This window comes from Scleropages formosus, chromosome 13 (genome assembly GCF_900964775.1).
Source record: "Scleropages formosus chromosome 13, fSclFor1.1, whole genome shotgun sequence".
Classification (NCBI taxonomy): Eukaryota; Metazoa; Chordata; class Actinopteri; order Osteoglossiformes; family Osteoglossidae; genus Scleropages; species Scleropages formosus.
The window spans coordinates 24,432,031-24,450,225 of NC_041818.1; the positions used below are offsets into that span (position 1 = coordinate 24,432,031).

General features: G+C 47.4%; 2 protein-coding genes and 1 long non-coding RNA gene across 5 annotated transcripts; 1 reads left to right on the plus strand and 2 right to left on the minus strand.

The window, feature by feature from the left end:
- Positions 1–48: 48 nt before the first annotated feature.
- On the minus strand, positions 49–10,882 carry sytl4 (synaptotagmin-like 4). 3 transcript variants are annotated; one of them, XM_018733663.2, is made up of 17 exons: positions 10,778–10,882; positions 7,167–7,336; positions 6,826–7,041; positions 6,603–6,712; positions 6,238–6,358; positions 4,544–4,696; positions 4,345–4,462; positions 4,183–4,267; positions 3,980–4,080; positions 3,382–3,474; positions 2,937–3,115; positions 2,528–2,630; positions 1,838–1,999; positions 1,648–1,753; positions 1,424–1,541; positions 1,097–1,305; positions 49–904 (listed from the first exon to the last, which is right to left on the minus strand). In XM_018733663.2, the coding sequence occupies exons 2-17, from the start codon at positions 7,280–7,282 to the stop codon at positions 786–788; spliced, it is 2,109 nt and encodes a 702-aa protein (XP_018589179.2). In that variant the 5' UTR covers positions 7,283–7,336; positions 10,778–10,882; the 3' UTR covers positions 49–785. The 3 variants fall into 3 exon arrangements, with proteins under 3 accessions (XP_018589179.2, XP_018589178.2, XP_018589181.2); XM_018733662.2 differs by having other exon boundaries at positions 50–904; positions 7,167–7,298; XM_018733665.2 differs by having other exon boundaries at positions 118–904; positions 3,382–3,468; positions 7,167–7,298.
- A 1,366-nt stretch (positions 10,883–12,248) lies between these two features.
- Positions 12,249–16,811, minus strand: trmt12 (tRNA methyltransferase 12 homolog). The gene is made up of 7 exons (XM_018733759.2): positions 16,349–16,811; positions 15,699–15,879; positions 14,519–14,717; positions 13,865–14,015; positions 13,640–13,749; positions 13,377–13,534; positions 12,249–12,917 (listed from the first exon to the last, which is right to left on the minus strand). The coding sequence occupies exons 1-7, from the start codon at positions 16,399–16,401 to the stop codon at positions 12,516–12,518; spliced, it is 1,254 nt and encodes a 417-aa protein (XP_018589275.2). The 5' UTR covers positions 16,402–16,811; the 3' UTR covers positions 12,249–12,515.
- On the plus strand, positions 13,311–13,963 carry LOC108923169 (uncharacterized). Its single transcript, XR_001965202.1, has 3 exons — positions 13,311–13,508; positions 13,650–13,795; positions 13,909–13,963. It is a non-coding gene; the product is annotated as an uncharacterized LOC108923169 (long non-coding RNA).
- Positions 16,812–18,195: the final 1,384 nt, after the last annotated feature.

An 18,195-nucleotide genomic window follows, 5' to 3' on the forward strand; every position in this document is an offset into this window, starting at 1 on the left:
CAGTTGTTAATGATCATTTGGTCTTAAGATACAAATGTTTCTTTTTGGCTTTATAACTTACATATAATTTTGATTTGTGTTTATTAAATTCAAAAAAGACAATCGCAGTGACTCAACACTGAAAAGGTGACATACATTTGTAGGTAACAGTCTAAAGTGCTTTTTACAACAAATGGATGCAAATGTACATATTTCGAGGCACTCTGTTGCGACACATCTGACTGAAGCCCCCCAAGTTCTTAGTGATGCCCAGACTGTGTATATGAGGATCGTTTTACACTATTTGATCCAAGCCGCAGATTGCGCTCATTCAATGAGGTGCGACCACCAGGTCTACGGGCGAACCACCTTCCAAAGCTCACACGTAAAAAGGCGGCATTAAACGTTCGCATAAATCTAAATACATAGAATGCATACACTTTATTTTTAAAAAAAGTCATCAAAATTCTTTGGCTAAAGCTGTTTATAATTGTATTCCACAATGCATTTCAAAAAGCCCTTGATCCAACAATTCTTCATCCATAGAAAAGGAGGCTTCCCAAGCTTAAAAGAATATTTCTCTAATGTTTTAAGAACCCACATAATTCCCAGTGAGGGTGTGTGTCAGGGTGCTCATGAAATACAAGGCCAGTGTCAGAGGCAACAATAACCCACCAGTAGAAGTTCCTGAAAACCCCCATAGCACGCAGAAGCTGGGTGAAGGAATGTATTATAGATTAATTAAATATGATAAGCTCTTGCCAGCTCTCCCCAAGGTGGCACCCGGGGAGGGATTGAGGGCCCCCTCATTTGTTCTTGCCCATGGAGGATCGCAGTAGAAGAGTCCCCTCTGCCCATGAACCTGGATACTGCATCATCTTCTTCCACAGACAAACCTCATCCTCAGTGGAATCTGCCAACACACCTGGAGAGGTAGAACATAGGGGAGAGGGGGTGGTGGTCACTCACAGCCCCTTTTGCTCTAACCCTCCTGTCTTTTCCTCGTTATCACAGTACTATGTAATATAAAAAATTAAAGTGATCCAATGCAATACAGCACATTTGAGGAAGCAGTGGTCAAGGGCAACCTTCACCTCCTACGCAGGTGTTTTCTCACCTGGCCCTGAGCTCAGACGGACTCCCCCCAGGAAGTCATTGCTGGACAAGGCTTCGCGGTCCCACACGGTCAGCTCCAGGCACATACCGCTCAGCTGCTCCAGGGTCAGGTCCTGGTATATGAACGTGTGGTCATAGTGTGGATTCAGAGTTTTCTTCATCACTGGGGTCTTCCTCTTGGTGCTCTTGTTCTTTGATGGCAGCAGATACCTGTGTGAACAAAAGAAACCTGATAAAGTCTTGATCTGTTTTTCCAAGTCAAGCGACTCTTCTGGTCTAGTACGGCCACTCTTTATGAACTAGGTCAACGGCACACGATGGGACTCACCCTTTTACGAAAGAGTCAGAGGTACCTCCTGCTTTCATGGCAGTCAGGTTTTTGGCCTCCTTGATCAAGACATGCAGCTCCCCACCTGCCCCTTTACTCTTCTTCTTCTTCTCCTTACCTTGGGAAATAAAAAGGCTTGTGAGATTGACATTGAAGTTCATCAGATGTGAAGGGTAAGGCTGTGGAACAGCTGGCTGCAACTCCCCGCCCCGCTGAGATCAAACCTTTGGTGGCCTCTACAGGCGTCTCGCTCGCATCAACATACTTCAGGGAAATCACCAGCTCCCCCTTGTACTGGGCAAAGGCGGACGACTGCGAGGGAGACGTCGCCTTCAGCGAGGGGACACACAGAAGAAGTCCGATTAAGGAGGAAAAGGGTCACTTGCCACAGCCTATCGGGAACGGAGCGCATACCTTTCCCCGGAGCGGCACACACTCGTCGTGGGTGGACACGAGACTGGTGCTGTCCAACGGGAGCTCCACTTCGCCCAGGAAGGCGTTGCGACCAAAGCGGTCGTGATGCCAGACGGACAGCTGCAGGGAGCGCGTGAGCAGCAGGGTACGGCTGATGGAGTACTAGGGGTAGGGAGGGGGAGAGGAAGGATGTGAAGAGCAGGAAGAAGAGATGATTAAGAGAAAGGAAAGAGGAAGAAACAATGGGAGAAATTGGCAGCAGGGGAGGTTTTTTTTTTTTTTTTTAAGGGGGGGGAAGGACACACGCTTGCTGGCATTCATTGGAGACACAACATCCCATCTGCAGGTCCGCAAGCAAATAGAGCTGCACACTGTTAATCATTTACACTGAGCACCAGCGCTGGTCATTATGTCTCCACAAAGTCGCAGCTCCGTCTTACCTGCCGTTTATATTGGATTAACAAAGGGCAGGAATAAAAATCAATATTTGTCTGTCATTCAGGAGCCAGAGATTAAGAAAAAAATCCTTATCTTGAATGTCAACATCCATCTAATTGTCTCCTGGAGGCTTGTGCATTATCTGCCCAACAACCTGCTGCTGAAGAGCTGGCGCCCAGCGATGAGTAATTAAGCGGGCCGCCTAGGGCTGTCGGTGCGGCGGCGGGGCGGTCGCGGGCGAGGAGCTGCTACCTTGAGGGTCTCGTTGTAGGTGGGGCTGATAGTGTTGCTCTTGATGGCGGTCTTCCTCTTACTCTGACGGGACTTGTCTGGGAGCAGGTAGCACTTGACATACCTGCAGGCAGAGAGTGAACATGGTGGGGGTGGGTTGAGGGGGTTTAAAATGAATTTGCACTGTGTAAACGGTCAGGAAGCACTTAATTCCAACAGGAATTTGTCACACTATTGCTCACTTGTTTTTATCCGGACACCTTTAAAGGTTGGTACCTTATAACAATCATTTTGTCACATTTACACAGATGGATATTTATACCATTTACATTTGCATCAATAGCATTACAGCAGATTGTTATAGGACATGCATTAGTCTTTCCTGAACTGTTACCCCCACCTACTGCCATCGCCATGGAAACACACTCACGGGTTGGTGCGACGCTTGGCTGTGTTTCCATAGGCCAAGTCGTGGCACTCTTTGATGAAAACGGAGAGGGTCTGGGTGCGATCGTCGTAGCCGAGGGAGAATACAATGTCCCCTTTCACATCCACAATGTCGTAGTCCCCGGCTTCACTGTACACGCTCATCATGCTGCCCAGAGTGCTCTGTGGAAGTGGTCAGCCAATCAGGAGGCCGCAGAGGAAAACTCAGCCAATCAAGAGGCCGCAATGGGAATTGCGAGCCAATCAGAAGGCCACAACGGAAGAGGTCAGCCGATCAGCAAGCCGAAATGCACAAAGATAGCGAGGGTGCCAAAATGACCCATGAAGTACAATCAAGGTAACGCTGAAATATCCATTACCAAACCTTTCACTGCACGGTGAAAGGTAAGAACAACAAGAATTCCTGAAGTTTTTCTGGAGTTGGCTACCTTGCTGCGAAGGCTGTATATGCTTCCGCCTGCTGTCATCCTGTGGATTTCCACCAGATTATCAATGTCCTCGTCTTCCTCTTCTTCCTGCAACTGCAGCGCTGTGAGCTGCATTTCCTGAACACGTTGAACCCAGCATCCCGTCGAGAACATCCCCCTCCAGCACCCAGAGTGCTTATAGCCACTTTCACATATGTGTGAGTGACGGAGATAGTGTGTGTGTTCCACTGATGTATGAATGAGTGACTCAGTGTAAGTCGTGTAGTAGTGTATCTAGCAATGGAAGTCTTTGGGTGCTCTGGTTTCCTCCCACAGTCTAAAGACATGCTGTTCAGATTCCCCCATAGTGTGTGAGTGAGTGATAGAGTGTGTGTGTGTTCCACTGATGTATGGATGAGTGACCCAGCGTAAGTAGTGTATCTAGCAGTGTAAGTCACAGCGGTGAATAAGGTCTGTGGACTGATAACACTACATAGAGTTCATTGGAAGTCACTTTGGAGAAAGGCGTCTGCTAAATATATAAACATAGAACAGGCCACTCAAGACTGTCTGGTGGGTTCGCCCCAGACCTCTATCCTGTGCCAGGAGCAGCACTCACCTGCACGTTCAGCCCCGGTACCGACTTGCTCCGGTCCCCCATGGACACTTCTGGGACTTCTGCCCCATCACCACGCAGGTCCACTACCGAGGAGCTGTTCTCTGGGTACCAACAAAGGAGGACACGAGATGCGATTGCAGGCTGACATCACGTGACCTTCCTTCATGATCCCCCTCCCCAGACTGCTAGATGCACCACCTTACCCACAAGCTTCTGCGCTCTCCTGGTGCTCCTCTTGAACAGCTTATCTTCTTCGGAGATGACCACACTTGGTGGAGTGTTTACCACCTACAGAGGATTGCTAGTTACACAGAGCAGGCACGGGTCCTCGGGCGCGGGACTATGTGAAGATATTGCCGTCTCACCGTCTCAGGTTCTGAAGTAATGCTGTTGGGTTCCACTTCTTCGGCAGGGATCGACATCCAGGATCCCGCAGGACTGGAACTCTCAGTCATCCCTCCCTCTGTGGTCACCGCGACATTCCTGCAAGGCCAAATAAGACACAAACACAAAAACAGCAGGGGCTGGGGGGATGAGGTGGGTGTAGATGGCCAGTTCCCTCACCTGGGCAAGACGGGTGTTCCGTGTGACGACTCTGTCCCGGTTTGCCCGCTGCTCACGCTGCCCTTCTCTGCCGACTCGGTGTCACTACGCTGCTGTTGCTGCTCCTGCTCCTTCACCGGCCCCTCGGGGGGATTCAGGGTTTCTGGCTCAGAGCTGGAAATTATGGTGGGGGGGGGTCAGTTCCAAACAAACACACACACACACACACACACACACGCGCTTATCCTGAGCTGGGTCGCGGCAAACCGGAGCCTAACCCAGCAGCACAGGGTGCAAAGCCGGAGGGGGAAGGTATACACCCTGGATGGGATGCCAGTCTGCCACAAGGCACCCCAAGCAGGACTCGAACCTCAGACCCACCACAGAGCAGACCCCAGCCATACCCACTACGCCACTGTGCCCCATCAGTTCCAAACACACACACACACACACACACACACACACACACACACTTTCAGAACCGCTTGTCCCATACGGGGTCGCGGGGAACCGGCGCCTACCCGGTAACAGGGCGCAAGGCCGGAGGGGGAGGGGACACACCCAGGACGGGACGCCAGTCCGTCGCAAGGCACCCCAAGCGGGACTCGAACCCCAGACCCACCGGAGAGGAGGACTGTGGTCCAACCCACCGCGCCACCGCACCCCCACTAGTTCCAAACACTCATCTTAAAAAAAAAAAAAAAAAAAAATTCATTCTACAAAGGAGGTGACTGCATTACACCAAATCAGGGTACATTTCCAAAAAAGCATCATTGGCCCATTAAGACCATAGTTCAATGCATAGGGGAGAAGTATAATTAAAATTTCCCCGACTGTACAACGTTGGAAAACAGACCCCAGATCAGACAAAAGTTACTAATGTATTAATATTCACTGCATCACACACACAGTGCAGCGTATTAGTGCGCGTGTGCGCGCACACTTTCAGAACCGCTTGTCCCATACGGGGTCGCGGGGAACCGGAACCTACCCAGCAACACAGGGCGTGGGGCCGGAGGGGGAGGGGGGAGATACACCCAGGACGGGACGCCAGCCACTTAATTGTACTGAACTAGTGCAGTTCAGTACAATTAAGTACTGATTGTAAAACTGGACTTTACTCATCTGGGTACCGCCACATGCCAGTCACGCTAAAGTGCTGCAAGTAGCTATGGTTTCCCTCTGATTTATCCACTACATTTACTTATACTTACTTTCAGAATGATTTAAATAAGGCTTGAACCTACAGAGTTCAAGTGCAACATACCAGCAGCTCTTATTTCTTACATCAAGGCTACGAAATATAATATGAATAGCTATGATTGTGTCGTTAATTTCTTAATTTTGTTTAGCTCCTTAACGGTTTTTTAAAAAAAAAAAAAAAAAAAAAAAAAAAAAAAAAAGTCTTTTCACATCAACACTTGCATTCCGAGTTGTCAGACATGCATGAAAAGACGGCAGTTTTCCTTTTTGTTCCCTCTGAATGGCTCATTTTACCACAACATACATTCATAATTCATTAATTCCACTACCAGAGGGTTTCAAATAAATAAAAATATTTTCTTGCATCGGATTTGATTTTATTTCCATGAACCTTATGCGCACAACAGTGAAAATGTCAAATTCCGACCACCTACAAGATTTTTGCTGAGGGGGGAATGAGGCAGGGAAAAAAGGCCGTTTGCTGCAATAAGACCCCAAGTGGTGGCACTCACCGCTTCTCAAGAGTCACCTGGTCCTTGAGTCGGGGTCGGGGCAGGGGGGCGGTGGGCCGGTTGGAGGGGTTTAGATCTGTGCTCTGAAGGAGCATTGCCCCCACCGTGTCCCGCTTCTTCACTGAGAGAGACAGCTTAGATATTAACATCCGGGGGGAAACAGGCCATGCAGCTACAAGTGTTCGGAAGGAACCCAACAAAGCACATCATCAACCTTCCTCAAAAGAAGAAGTATAACTCAACCAATAAGACCGCAGAGGATCGTTTCTAAATCCATTTTTTTTTTTTAAACGAGAAACCAAATTCAAAGTTTATGATGCAATGGACCTTCTGCTCTCTAACGCAGAAGAACTTCACCTCCTTACCTGGAGACCTCTTCCTCAGGGAAGACCTCACAATGTCATGGCCAGGGGCGTTCAAGTAGCGGTTGACACGCTGGTCATAGAACCAGTCCCCTGTGCATTTCTTAAGGTCCCTGGGGAAAAATAAAGAGCATGTAGATAACGGTGGATTCCCATTATAGACTAGCGTTCATGGAGGCCATGATAAGGTGGTGTCCAAGGGTGGGCGGGGCCACAGGACACTCACGCCTCTTTGGAACACACGCTGCACAGCCACGAGCCGTTGGGTCGGACGGAGCGACAGTTCCGGCACACGTGGTGGTTGCAGGCCTGGCACTGGCTGGCATTAGAAAGCAGCCGACCGAGCGGGGCCTGGCACCGGCCACAACTGCGCTCACTGTAGTTACCGCTGCTGCGCTTGGCGCCCTTCCGCCGGATGTCCAGCAGCTCTGCCTTCAGCTTCCTGAGAGCATCAGGGAGGGAGCAAGAGGTCAGCTAAGGCATGTTCATTTTTTGCCCACATGAGAGTGAGTGAGGAGGGTGCGGCGATGCATCGAAGCGGGGCAAATGGGAAAGGGGCGGAGTCACCTCACACGCGCCTCTTCGGCTCGTCGCAGCTCCTCATCGCGTCGGAGCACTTCCAGGATCAGCTCGCGCTCTGACTCCGTCAGGAAGGCCACGTTGACCTCTGGTGCCTGAAGCATCCTTGCTCACCGACCCCTTGGCGGAACCACAGTTGTGCGAGTCAGACTCCGCTGCTGCGGTTAAAATTGGCCCCAGCTTTGATTAACAGAAAACAATCGAACCCTACAGCACAGGCACTGGGGTAAAAAGAAAAGTACCGTGTATTATCAAATTACAGTAGGATCTAGTTGAATATTTCTTATTGCTTTCACCCAATTACAAATGAAGTCAACGCTAGATGGGAGCACAACAGCTGTCCTATTTGAATTTCGTACCGGCAAATTGCCATTTTGGTTCGGACCCCGTGGTTCCGCACACAGGTGAACAGGGCAAGCGATCCAGCGCCGGCTTAGCCGATCGAACGGTCTTACCATGAAACGAAGATGGAGTAAAAAAAAAGTTTGAGTCAATCTAGCTGGTCATGAAAAAGCATTTCAGTTAGCGACACCTTGAGAGCCGCTGTACGCCCAGCTGGCTGTGGAGGAGCAGGCAGGAAAACAAAAACTAAATTAGAGAACAGGGGAGGGAAAATGGCGCAAATTCCAAATCACAGTGGGGAGTCCTGTGCGGGAATAAGTCCCGATGATTCAGATTGCTGGGGGGGGGGACTCAGAACGACAGTCCGATTGCGCACGTGTAGAGCCGAGACCCCTCTGCGAGAGACGGATGGGCAGTGATAGAGCAAATCCAGAAGATGACAAAAAAAGCAAACATGAGCAATCATTTTTTGCCAAACGGAGAAGACTGACTGCAAGATTCTTCATCCCACCCCTCCCGCCAGGGAGACCCGCAGGGGCTGGGTAATTAAGGAGATGGCTGAGACGGGCCATCATGCAGAGATCCACACACAGGAGAGCTGGCAGACAGCAAACAGTACCCAGCCCCCATCCCTCTGAGGACCAACAGGACCCAGAACTTATTAGAATCTGAGCCTGAGCTACGAAAGTGGGAGAGGGAGGCCGAGGTGCACGGGACTGAGCCCATCTCCTTGCTACCTACCAGCACAGGTAAGGAGACACCTGTGCCAACATGTGGTTGCCAAACAGTCCCTGTTTATTCACTGGAGTAAAGGTGCTGACATGTGAAACGGGCCTCCCGACACGACGGTAAACAACGATTCAAAGGTGGAGGCGTGCGCGACCGGTGCTCTCCCCGTGCCAGCGCTCACCAGGGCCGTCCTTAAACTGGGAAATTAAATAATCGCGTTCTGCCAGGTTGAAAAGATTAGCGTCCGGGCTGAGAGAGGCTTAGGGAAAAGAATCCGACTTTGTCATGGGGGTCCCACCCTGGAAAGGCACACAGTTCTGGGCGGAGCGCGGCTGCGGTCAGCCTATTTATCAAGTTTGACACGTGGCCTGTCGTCATCAGGTCCGCGCTGGATCGCGGCCTTCGCTCTCTGCGGTTTGTCCTGGGAACGGAGAACCCGCTGGGAATCCCTCTCTCCAGAGAGCCACAACCGATACCGACCACCCTCTGCACTTTTACTCATTCATCACTTGCCGCTCTTATCCGATGCAGCATAGATGGCCATATTTTTTTTTTTTATATTATTTATAGTATAAAAACAGGTTGTCAGGTCTAGAGATCAGGCACAGAAATAATAGTAAAGATTCTCAAGATGATTCCCATAAAAGCTTTTTTTTTTATTTTTTTTTTTTAAAAAAAACCACACAAAGTTAAGAGTTAGACCCAGAGAATGGGTCAAAGCATGAGGGAGGGATCAGTGGAATTCTGGGATGTGCAGACAGCACCCTACTTCTCAAGAACACAGCAAAAGCTGGTCTACAGCAGCTTTACCCTGCTTCTTCCTCAGAAAGGAAGAGTAAACACAAATGGGCATGAAGAAGCACTTAGTCAACAGTCTGGCAGCAAAATGTCCTTCAATCCTGAATGTGTCATGTCATTGTCCGAACCGCTTGTCCCACATGGGGTCACGGGGAACCAGAGCCTAACCTGGCAACACAGGGTATAAGGCTGGAGGGGGAGGGGACACACCCAGGACAGGACGCCAGTCCATCGCAAGGCACCCCAAGCGGGACTTGAACCCCAGACCCACCGAAGAGCAGGACCAACCCACTGCGCCACCGCACCCCATCCTGAATATAGATTAGAGTAATTTTTATTCATTTAGCTGATACTTTTCTCCAAAGCAACTTACAATTATTTACACAGCTGGGTAATTTTTACTGGAGCAATTTAGGGTAAGTACCTTGCTCAAGGGTACTATACCAGGTTGTGAGGCTCAAACCTGCAACCTTCAGGTGCAAAGGCAGCAGCTCTATCCACTATGCTACCAGCTGCCTCTTTTAAGCAACGATCCCTTCCCATAATGTGATTCTGATCTATGGGAACCAGACTGAAGAAGAGACCAGAACACTTACTCTGTGTGTGTGTGTGTGTGTGTGTGTGTGTGTGTGTGTGTATGTATGTATGTATGTATGTATATATATATATATATATATATATATAAGTGTGCAAGGAGCAACCATGGGAAAATCTGCAGTGTCAAATGAACACAGGTATCCAAGAGCCTTATAATAACCACATCATGGATAAATGTGTAAAACTCAACATTTCCCCAGGTGTTGGTACAAGTGATAGAATGAGAGCACGTTAAGCACTTATTCTAGAAAAAGGGGTCAGAAATCTCAGAAAAGGAGAGGGATATCTAAGTAAACCAAATAAAACACCCCCGCGACAATGAAAAAAACTGTTGGAGGAGGAAAGGACCAGATCTTCAGGACAAAACTATCATTTATAGAAATAAATAAAATACATAAAACAAAACCAATAATACCAGATAAAGAAACAAAAGATAGAGGGTGGAACCAGGCTACTGATATGATGTATAATACAGAGAATAAAACCTAATGAATTAATGAGTTATGAATCACTGTCTCTTTCTAGGCTAAAGCTCCTGCCGCTACTTCACCCTGAAAACGGCCCGTTCCGACAAACACCGAACCATTTATTCCCTCCGAGTCCCTTTTTTTCCGCCCCAAACACTCGCACACGTGTATTTTTTGGGCCGTTTTCGGACACAACTGCGTACTTTCCAAACAAACGTGTGTTTCGGAGCTCATTCTCCTCTGCTTTCCGCTCCTCCAGCGGCGCCTGTTTGGCCAGAGATGCGCAGGAGCGATAGTTTCGGAGCGCGATCCGGATGCGAGCGCTTCCCAAACTGGACCGTAAATTATGGCATAATTACTTTCCTGGGCTGAACTGCTGGGAGGTGGGGAGGGGGTCCCGAAAAGCCCCCCTTGTTGATTTAAAAAAAGAAAAGAAAAAAAAAAAAAAAAACCCACACACAAGTGCCGCGGAACGGGCTGCTGTAGAGAAACACACACCGAGCTGGTTAATCATTTCCACCTTGGTCACATTTCGGAGTCAAAGCGCCGGAAAGCGGAACAAACGCTGTCTTAACGCGGTCTCTCCGACATTTCAGTGTAAAATACCACGTTTTTCCATGAAAGAGCAGCGCTGAAAATGTGAGAGAAGAGATCCGATTCACTTACGGTGCGGCGTGCAGCGCGTCCCGCTCCTCCTTGCGCTCGTTCCCGCGGCCGCAGCGCGTCTCTCTCTCGCGCTCGTGGCTGCGGCACTGCGAACGATCCCTTTATCCCGGAAGATGTGGAAAGTTTTTTTTTTTTTTTTTTTTTTCTTTCTCTTTTCCCCTTCCTCTTCTAACCGCAGAGCGCAGAGAAGCTGAGAAATAGCGAGAAGCTCCGGGGATCTTGGGAGCTCAAGGGCAGATGGACAGGAAAACAAGTGCACGGGTCAATCGCAGAACACGTGAACAGGTTCATAAAAACGAGAACAGGTGGATGGGTAAAAAAAAAAAAAAAAAAAAAAAACACAGGTGGACAGGAGGAAAGGTAAAATGGACAACAGGTAGACAGAAGGAGGGGTAAACAGGAGCAGAGGTGGAGAAGGTAACAGGTAAGAAGAACAGGAGAACACCTAGAAGAGTAAAAAAAAAAAAAAAAAAGTAGGACAGGAGGAAAGGTAAAATGGACAACAGGTAGACAGGAGAGGTTGTGGGCTGGAGGAAGGGTAAACAGAATAGGTGGAGAAGAGAACAGGTGGAAAGGTGTAAAAGAACAGGTGAAATGGACAACAGGTGGACACAGGAACAGGAGAACATGCAAACAAGAGGATAGGTTAAAAAAAAAAAAGGAGTGGACGTTTAAGAACATGTAGACAGGTGGAGAGGAGAACAGGTAAAATGGACAGGATGACAGAAGAACAGATGTAGTGCGAATCCTTCAGTGTTTCTTTATTTCCTGTTTGTCGTGACGCAGGGCAGGTAAGACACAATACTACAGTTTTACACCTTGTGTGATGGCGTGGGTCTAGAGTGTACAACTCTGAATTCAGACACCGGAACTGAACTGGAGTAAAAGGTGGTAAGAGAAACAAGCCAGAAGATCAAGGTGACAGGGAAGCTGATAGGGAAGCTGATGGGTGAAGCCTGTAGGAACAGGGTAAAAGGGTTGTAATACCGTGTTGGTGAAGGTTTGTTTGACTAAGGACGGGCACACAGAGGTCTCCGCCTCGCAACTCCTGTTCCGCTGACAACCAGCACTGCTTCTCTGGAGCCACATTAGCAGTATAAATAACACGGGATACGGTGACTCCTCACGTCACGAACGGCCGAGTTATTGAATTTTTGGGGAAACAATCGTTTAAAATTTTATTTTATTGCACTTTCTTCACTATTATTTAAAATTTGTGGCAGAGAAAACGGTTGTTTACAGTGCCAGTCGGGAGCTGACAGTGAAACACACTTAAACACAAGTGTGTGTGACCGCCTTCATCCAACTCATTTCCACAGTGTTTATAGATCCTGTAAAGAGGAGGAATTTTGCAGGTTTATGGAATCGGTCAGTAATTGACATTAAAGAGGTGTTTGTACAGAAAATGTTTTTAATTTTTTTTCAGTCATTTATAAAGATTTTTTTTTAGTTTGTTTTAATGGACCTCAAAGTTAATACACAATATGAGTCTAAAAGTATTTATCACAGCTATGGCTGACAAAACCAACAACTTTATAGCCATTTTATTCAATTAAATCTCTCTTTTTTTTTTTTTTTTTTTACTTACCTTACAATTTTACCCAGTTATACAACCGACTGATAAAAACGTAACTCTGCAACGATAGGGCAACTTCTTGAGCTGCAAACTTTGGGTCACAAAGTTCAGTTCCTCAACCACTGCTCCCCCTGCTGTCCGTTCCAGTGTTGATGGCCCCTGTCAGCAGGGCCTGCACTCCAAGTCGAGAACTAAGTGATGTATGTGTGGGGCGTATGACTTCACACACTCTACGTGCAGGATCTTTGTCGTCCAGGGCGTCCCGTGAATCTCCGCCAGCAGGGCGGCGACACTGCAGGCCGCTCCTTCAGCCCATTTGGTCCACGCCTCTCTCCCTCGCTGCGGGGCTTCTTCTTCGGCTCCCCGCTCTGCTCCGGCCGCGCAGCGCGTCTCGTGAGGACGGCCGTCGGATCTGAAGCCACGCGGAGACGAGCTCACGTTCTGGTGGATGTGCAGCACGCCCCCCGTGGCCCGTTTCAGGAGTCGACATGCCACAGGCCAGCCCTCCTCGGAGCTGGGGATCAGGCCCAGGTTGACCCGGTGTGCCACGTCACGCAGCTGCAACTGGACAGAGACACACACACACACACACTTGTCAGTCTCCCCATTTCTTTAATACCCAGCTGCACAGTGACTTACGTAAGACTGTGAACAAGTGAATTTCCCTGCAGGGGTTAACGAGGTATTATCTTTCAACATATCGTTTTAATTTGGGGACAGCTTTGGATCCAGAGGTCGTAGGTTCGATCCCCACCTCCAGCTGTTGTACCCTTGAGCAAGGTACTTACCCGGCTGTATAAATGGGTCAATAATTGTAAAGCTTGTAATAATTGTAACCGTAACACTGTAAGTCGCTTTGGAGAAAAGCGTCCGCTAAATGAATACATGTAAACTTTAGACATGGTATCACTGTTTATTTTTATGAAACTGTTAAGGATAGGTTCCATGCTTAGCGGCAAGGCTCTCCTGGTAACCCAGTACCACGGCTGCAGACACACACACCACCCAGGTGGACCTGCCCACCTGTCTGTTGTCCCCCTCATGGACAGTGCAGCGCTCTGAGACTCCATTGAGCTGCAGGTTTCTACGCAGGGCCTCCACGGCATGTGGGTTCCACTCGCAGGCGTGAACGTGGGCCGCCCCGGAATGTACCAGGTACGGGAGAGTGAAGTAGCCGATGCCTAAGGGGAAGGGGGGGGAACAGTTGCTGTACTTGACTGTTTGACTGTTGTTGGAGTGCTAATGAAGTGAATAGTACAAATTTTTTTTTTTTTTTTTTTTTTTACCTGCATACAGATCAACAACAGTTTCCCCCCCGCAGTCAAACGCGGCGATCCTCAGCTTCTCCGTGATGTTTCCGGAAGAGAACATACACTTGGTCACGTCGAATTCCAACCTGCAACGCATGCAACTTCAGCCATGAATCTTAACAGATCTGCAAAGTGAGACAAGCCGCGTGTGTGTGTGTGTGTGTGTGTGTGTGTGTGTGTGTGTGTGTGTTTTAGCCTCACCTGATGCCATTGTCAACATGCGTGACCCAGCTGTCCTCTCCCAGTAACATCATCACCCGAGGGCTCCTGAATCCGTTGCTGTCGACGCGTCCGATCCGCGCCAACCGCTTCACTCCTAGTTCGCGAGCAACAGTCTGCCACAGCGCCGGTCCTACAGGAAAAGGTCACCTTTCTTTACCATAGTAACACGTGTAAATTTAGCATAAACTCTCAGGGACTTTGTCTCATTTATTCAGGTGTCCTTTGTACGTACTGAAGTGATTCTGTAGAAGTTTATTTATATCGTGTCTATAGGGAAAAAAAACGCGCGAGTGTGTGAGACCGCAAATCCCTTTGTAACAAGGAGACAAAGGAATTTGTTCCAGCTCAAGTGCCGTATAGTTTAAAATATATATAATTTGACTCGTTTTTTCCCTTTAATTAAACGTGTTCATTATTTTCATGATTTATTACACATTCTCCAACCTTTAGGTGGAGAAGGAGAGACGTGAATGTCTACATATTTGGTTTTAGCCCTTCAATGATTATTTAACTGGGATTTGATGCTTAGAATAATCTGAATGGTAAGTCACGATAATATGATGATGGCAATAATGAGGTAATGCATAGTGAGGTAGAGGTTGACGAAGCGAGTCTCCGCGGTCAAAGGCTCACCCAGCGTGCTCCAGAGCTGCAGGGAGAAACAGCCACCCCCAAGCAGAGCCAGGTCGCCGTGGCGCTGCCAGCTGTGCGGAACATCCTGCCGGAGCTCCTCGCTCCAACGCTGCCCCCGCGCCTCCAGCAGCCCCCGCAGGGCCTCCACCAGCGCCTCGCTGCGCGACTTCACTCGGGTCTTCTTGGAGAGCACGGGCTCCTGCTCAGAATGCAAAGGGAAGGGAAAATGACTAAGAAACACATGGCAGGAGAGAAGTGGTCTGGAACACACTTTATTTCCAGCTCTTACTTCTTTTCCACTCAGTGTGTGTCTGTACGTGCTGTTTGGACCAGCTTGTTCCCTAACCGATTATTAAACATTTTCCATAACCACGCCGTCCCCATTAGCATTCTAAGGGTGGGGGGTGGTGGGGGCCAAGGGATTGTGTTCCTCTGTCTAGTGTGTGAGTGACAGAGAGTGTGTGTGTGTGTGTTCTACTGATGCATGGATGAGTGACCCAGTGTAAGTAGTGTATCTAGCAGTGTAAGTCACCGCGGTGAACAAGGTGTGTGGGCTGATAACACTACATAGAGTTCATTGGAAGTCACTTTGGAGAAAAGCATCTGCTAAATAAATAAATGTAAATGTACCAGTGGCGAGCTGCCATCTCTGGGGGTACGGTATGCATTCAGTGGAAGTTGCTTTGGAGAGAAGTGTCTGATAAATAAATGAATGTTAATGTTAGGAACGCTAGTTGCTGCGTGGCGCTGCAGTCTGCTCTGGGGCATAAGGGCGAGAACGGTGCTATACAAAAATAAAGCAGGCGACGGCAATGTTTATTCTTATTATTTATTCATTTAGCCCATGCTTGTCTCCAAAGGCTGCGATGGATGCTGAGGGATAGAACCCTGACCACCGCAACCCTGTGTTATAGGATACTGTTTTCGACAGCGTTTTCTCCAAAGAGAAACAGCGGGATGTGGGATTCGAACCCGCGTCTCTCGGATGCTAACCGCTACAGCTATAAACTGTAGTGGTCTGAGCTACTATCTCTGGACCCAAAGGTTGCGGGTTCGATTCCCACCTCCAACCTACTTACTTGAGGTTCCGCTAAAGGTAAATTATTGTAAGTTGCTTTGGAGAAAAGCATCAGCTAAAGGGAAAATGTAACTAAGCTGTGATCTCCACACCTGGCCTCACCTCTAGGTAAATGAGGGAGCAGGTGGCGCTGTTGCCGCCGGCGGCCAGCAGGGGGAGCTGCAGTGCGCGCACGTCCAGCTGTGAGGCGCCGTGGGGCAGCAGGGGCAGGGCCACCGTACCGTCCGGCCGCTTCAGTAGGCGGAACCTCGGGTTCAAGACCCCGAGCGCCTCCAGGCGGTCACTAGGGACAAACACACACAAACAAATTGTTTCTCGTCATCGAAAACCACCAGTTTTACATTCTTTTAGCTGACACTTTTCTACACAGCTGCTTACAATCAATATTTACCCCCCTTAGTTTATACAGCCAGGTAATTCTTAGGGTAAGTACTTTGCTCTAGGCCTAGTCTAGGGTACTACAGGCTGGAGGAGGGATTCGAACCTGTGGTGCATATGATATATATGCAGCATATTTTCTTAAATACAGTTCCTGAAGGCGTTTCCGGTGCGTGCTTTACTTAAACTGCTGAAATGAATCACGTACTCCCTGACTCGTGGCCCCAACTTGTGCTTCGGTTCTAGACTAAACCTTAACTTAAGTTCCTCGCTGTAAATCTGTCTTTTTTTTTTTTCCCACGACACGTAAAGGTGGGCATTTATTGGCTGCTGCGCTGCGTTATTGTCAATCGTTCGAAACTGAAAACACTCACCGGTACAGTTGTGCAAAGCGCCGAGGCACAGTCACGGCTGGTATATCGTTCATCCCACCACTGATGTGAAGAATTAAATGTATTAATAGTTGCTATTCTTTAGCGAAACATCGTCGCTGTACTTTGTTTCCACAGCGTTACCGCCGGGCCATTAGGCTAGCAAGAATGCTAAACAAATTAATATTTGAATCTTAAAATACTGCTGGTTATTAAACCGCTGCTTTATACTGTAATGGAAAAGTTGGTTTTTCGACGATTATGCAGTTTGTGAGGAACTTTTTAAAAAAAATTCCTTTAAAAAATAGTTCGATAAGCTATTATTACGCCACAAAGTTTCCACGTCGGAACCGTTCCACTGTCGGACCGTTTTGAATGTCAAAACTTTATTTGTACGACGTATTGTCTTGAAATATATACGTTAAAGTTATTTTTAAACGCTTTGAAACGTATGACATTGCCAGTATGGTCGCCCAATGTTTACGGCAGTCGTGCTGTAAAATCTAGTCTAAATATCGCGTTTTCCTTGTGGAAACATTAAATAAAGAGTCCGTCCTCTCAGTTATGTAATTAAAATTCCCTACGTGCTGTCAATTGCAGTACGGCGTTCTAACCGATGGGTGGAGCCATGGAGCCCAATTAACTCTTTAATGTTTCACTTGAGATAATATGTAAGTGTTCTGATTATAAGATATGAATAATTTGCCAGTGGATGGCTTTAAACAGTTTCTTCCTTTACTTCAAAAAGCGTAGGATTTTATATTTTAAAGTGTCAATATGTATGGTTGATGTAATTTATGTGCAAAACATAGAAATGTATTAAATTAATGTTGAAATGTAAACTGATTCAATGTTCATTTGACTGTTGCTGAATATTTTTTAGCTTTTAGCCAAAACTAAACATCTGTTGTGCATATATTTGTATAGGGTACTGAGGTTATGAGTTATTCTGCTAAGACGACATGCACACAGACCTTGGTATGGAGAGACAAGCAGGCCTACAGTTTCCTTTTGTCAATTCTTACAGTTTGATGTGTTCCCCAGGGTGGTAAAATAACGTATTTAAAAAAAGTAAAGTTTTAATTTTGATAAAATTTACTATAAAACACATGTGGGCTCTGTGATGATGTTTCCATGCAATCTGTGGAAAACATATACATATTTAATTAAATGGAATTCACTGTCAGTGTTAAATGCCATAGATACAAATGCTCAAATTCAGCAATTGTTCGTAGAATATTTATAAATCTGTGCAGCTCCTTGTATGTGACTCACTGGTAGATAGAACCCTGGCACAGGAAAGCAGGTAGACAGAAGGCAACACAATGGATCTCCGGTGCATTATTTAAGTCTTTTGAGATGTGTGGGCTGCAGAACAGGAAGTGACAGCTACACACATAATGAAACAAACATCATGTTTAATGTAATAACTCAGCTGTGCATTCCTTCTTTTCGTTGTGGGGTTTATAAAGAGGAAGGAAAATATATACTTTTGATATGACCGTGAAATGCAAATCAGATTTTTTTGCCAAAAAGCCAAAACGTACAAGACCTAAGCTGTAAAATTGTCACTGAACGACGTCTCAGTGATGAACAACCAGTATTTGCATTTAACATTTTACAAGTCAGTTCACAATTTCTTTTGCATAATGAATAGGAACATTTGAGTGGGAAATTGACCTTTAGCAGGAGTGCTCCCTTTGTAGAACTTTATTACTTTGAAGGAGGCGAATCTCTCGTTCCTCCAGAGAGACATCTGTTTAGAGCAAGAAACGTCACACTTCTGGCTTAAAACCTCCGAAATCAATTCTAACCGAAAGGTCGTACTGTTACCGAAGAAAGGAAAAATT

Coding starts and splice junctions, on each gene's coding strand:
- sytl4 (XM_018733663.2), bottom strand. CDS start 7,282: ATGCTTCAGGCACCAGAGGTCAACGTGGCCTTCCTGACGGAGTCAGAG. Junction 4,463..4,543: donor GGAACACCCGTCTTGCCCAG/GTGAGGGAACTG, acceptor TTGGCCTTGCAG/GAATGTCGCGGTGACCACAG. Junction 3,116..3,381: donor TATACAGCCTTCGCAGCAAG/GTAGCCAACTCC, acceptor CCACTTCCACAG/AGCACTCTGGGCAGCATGAT.
- trmt12 (XM_018733759.2), bottom strand. CDS start 16,401: ATGAACGATATACCAGCCGTGACTGTGCCTCGGCGCTTTGCACAACTG. Junction 15,880..16,348: donor CGCTTTGCACAACTGTACCG/GTGAGTGTTTTC, acceptor GTTTGTCCCTAG/TGACCGCCTGGAGGCGCTCG. Junction 12,918..13,376: donor ATGAGGGGGACAACAGACAG/GTGGGCAGGTCC, acceptor GTCTCTGTCCAG/TTGCAGCTGCGTGACGTGGC.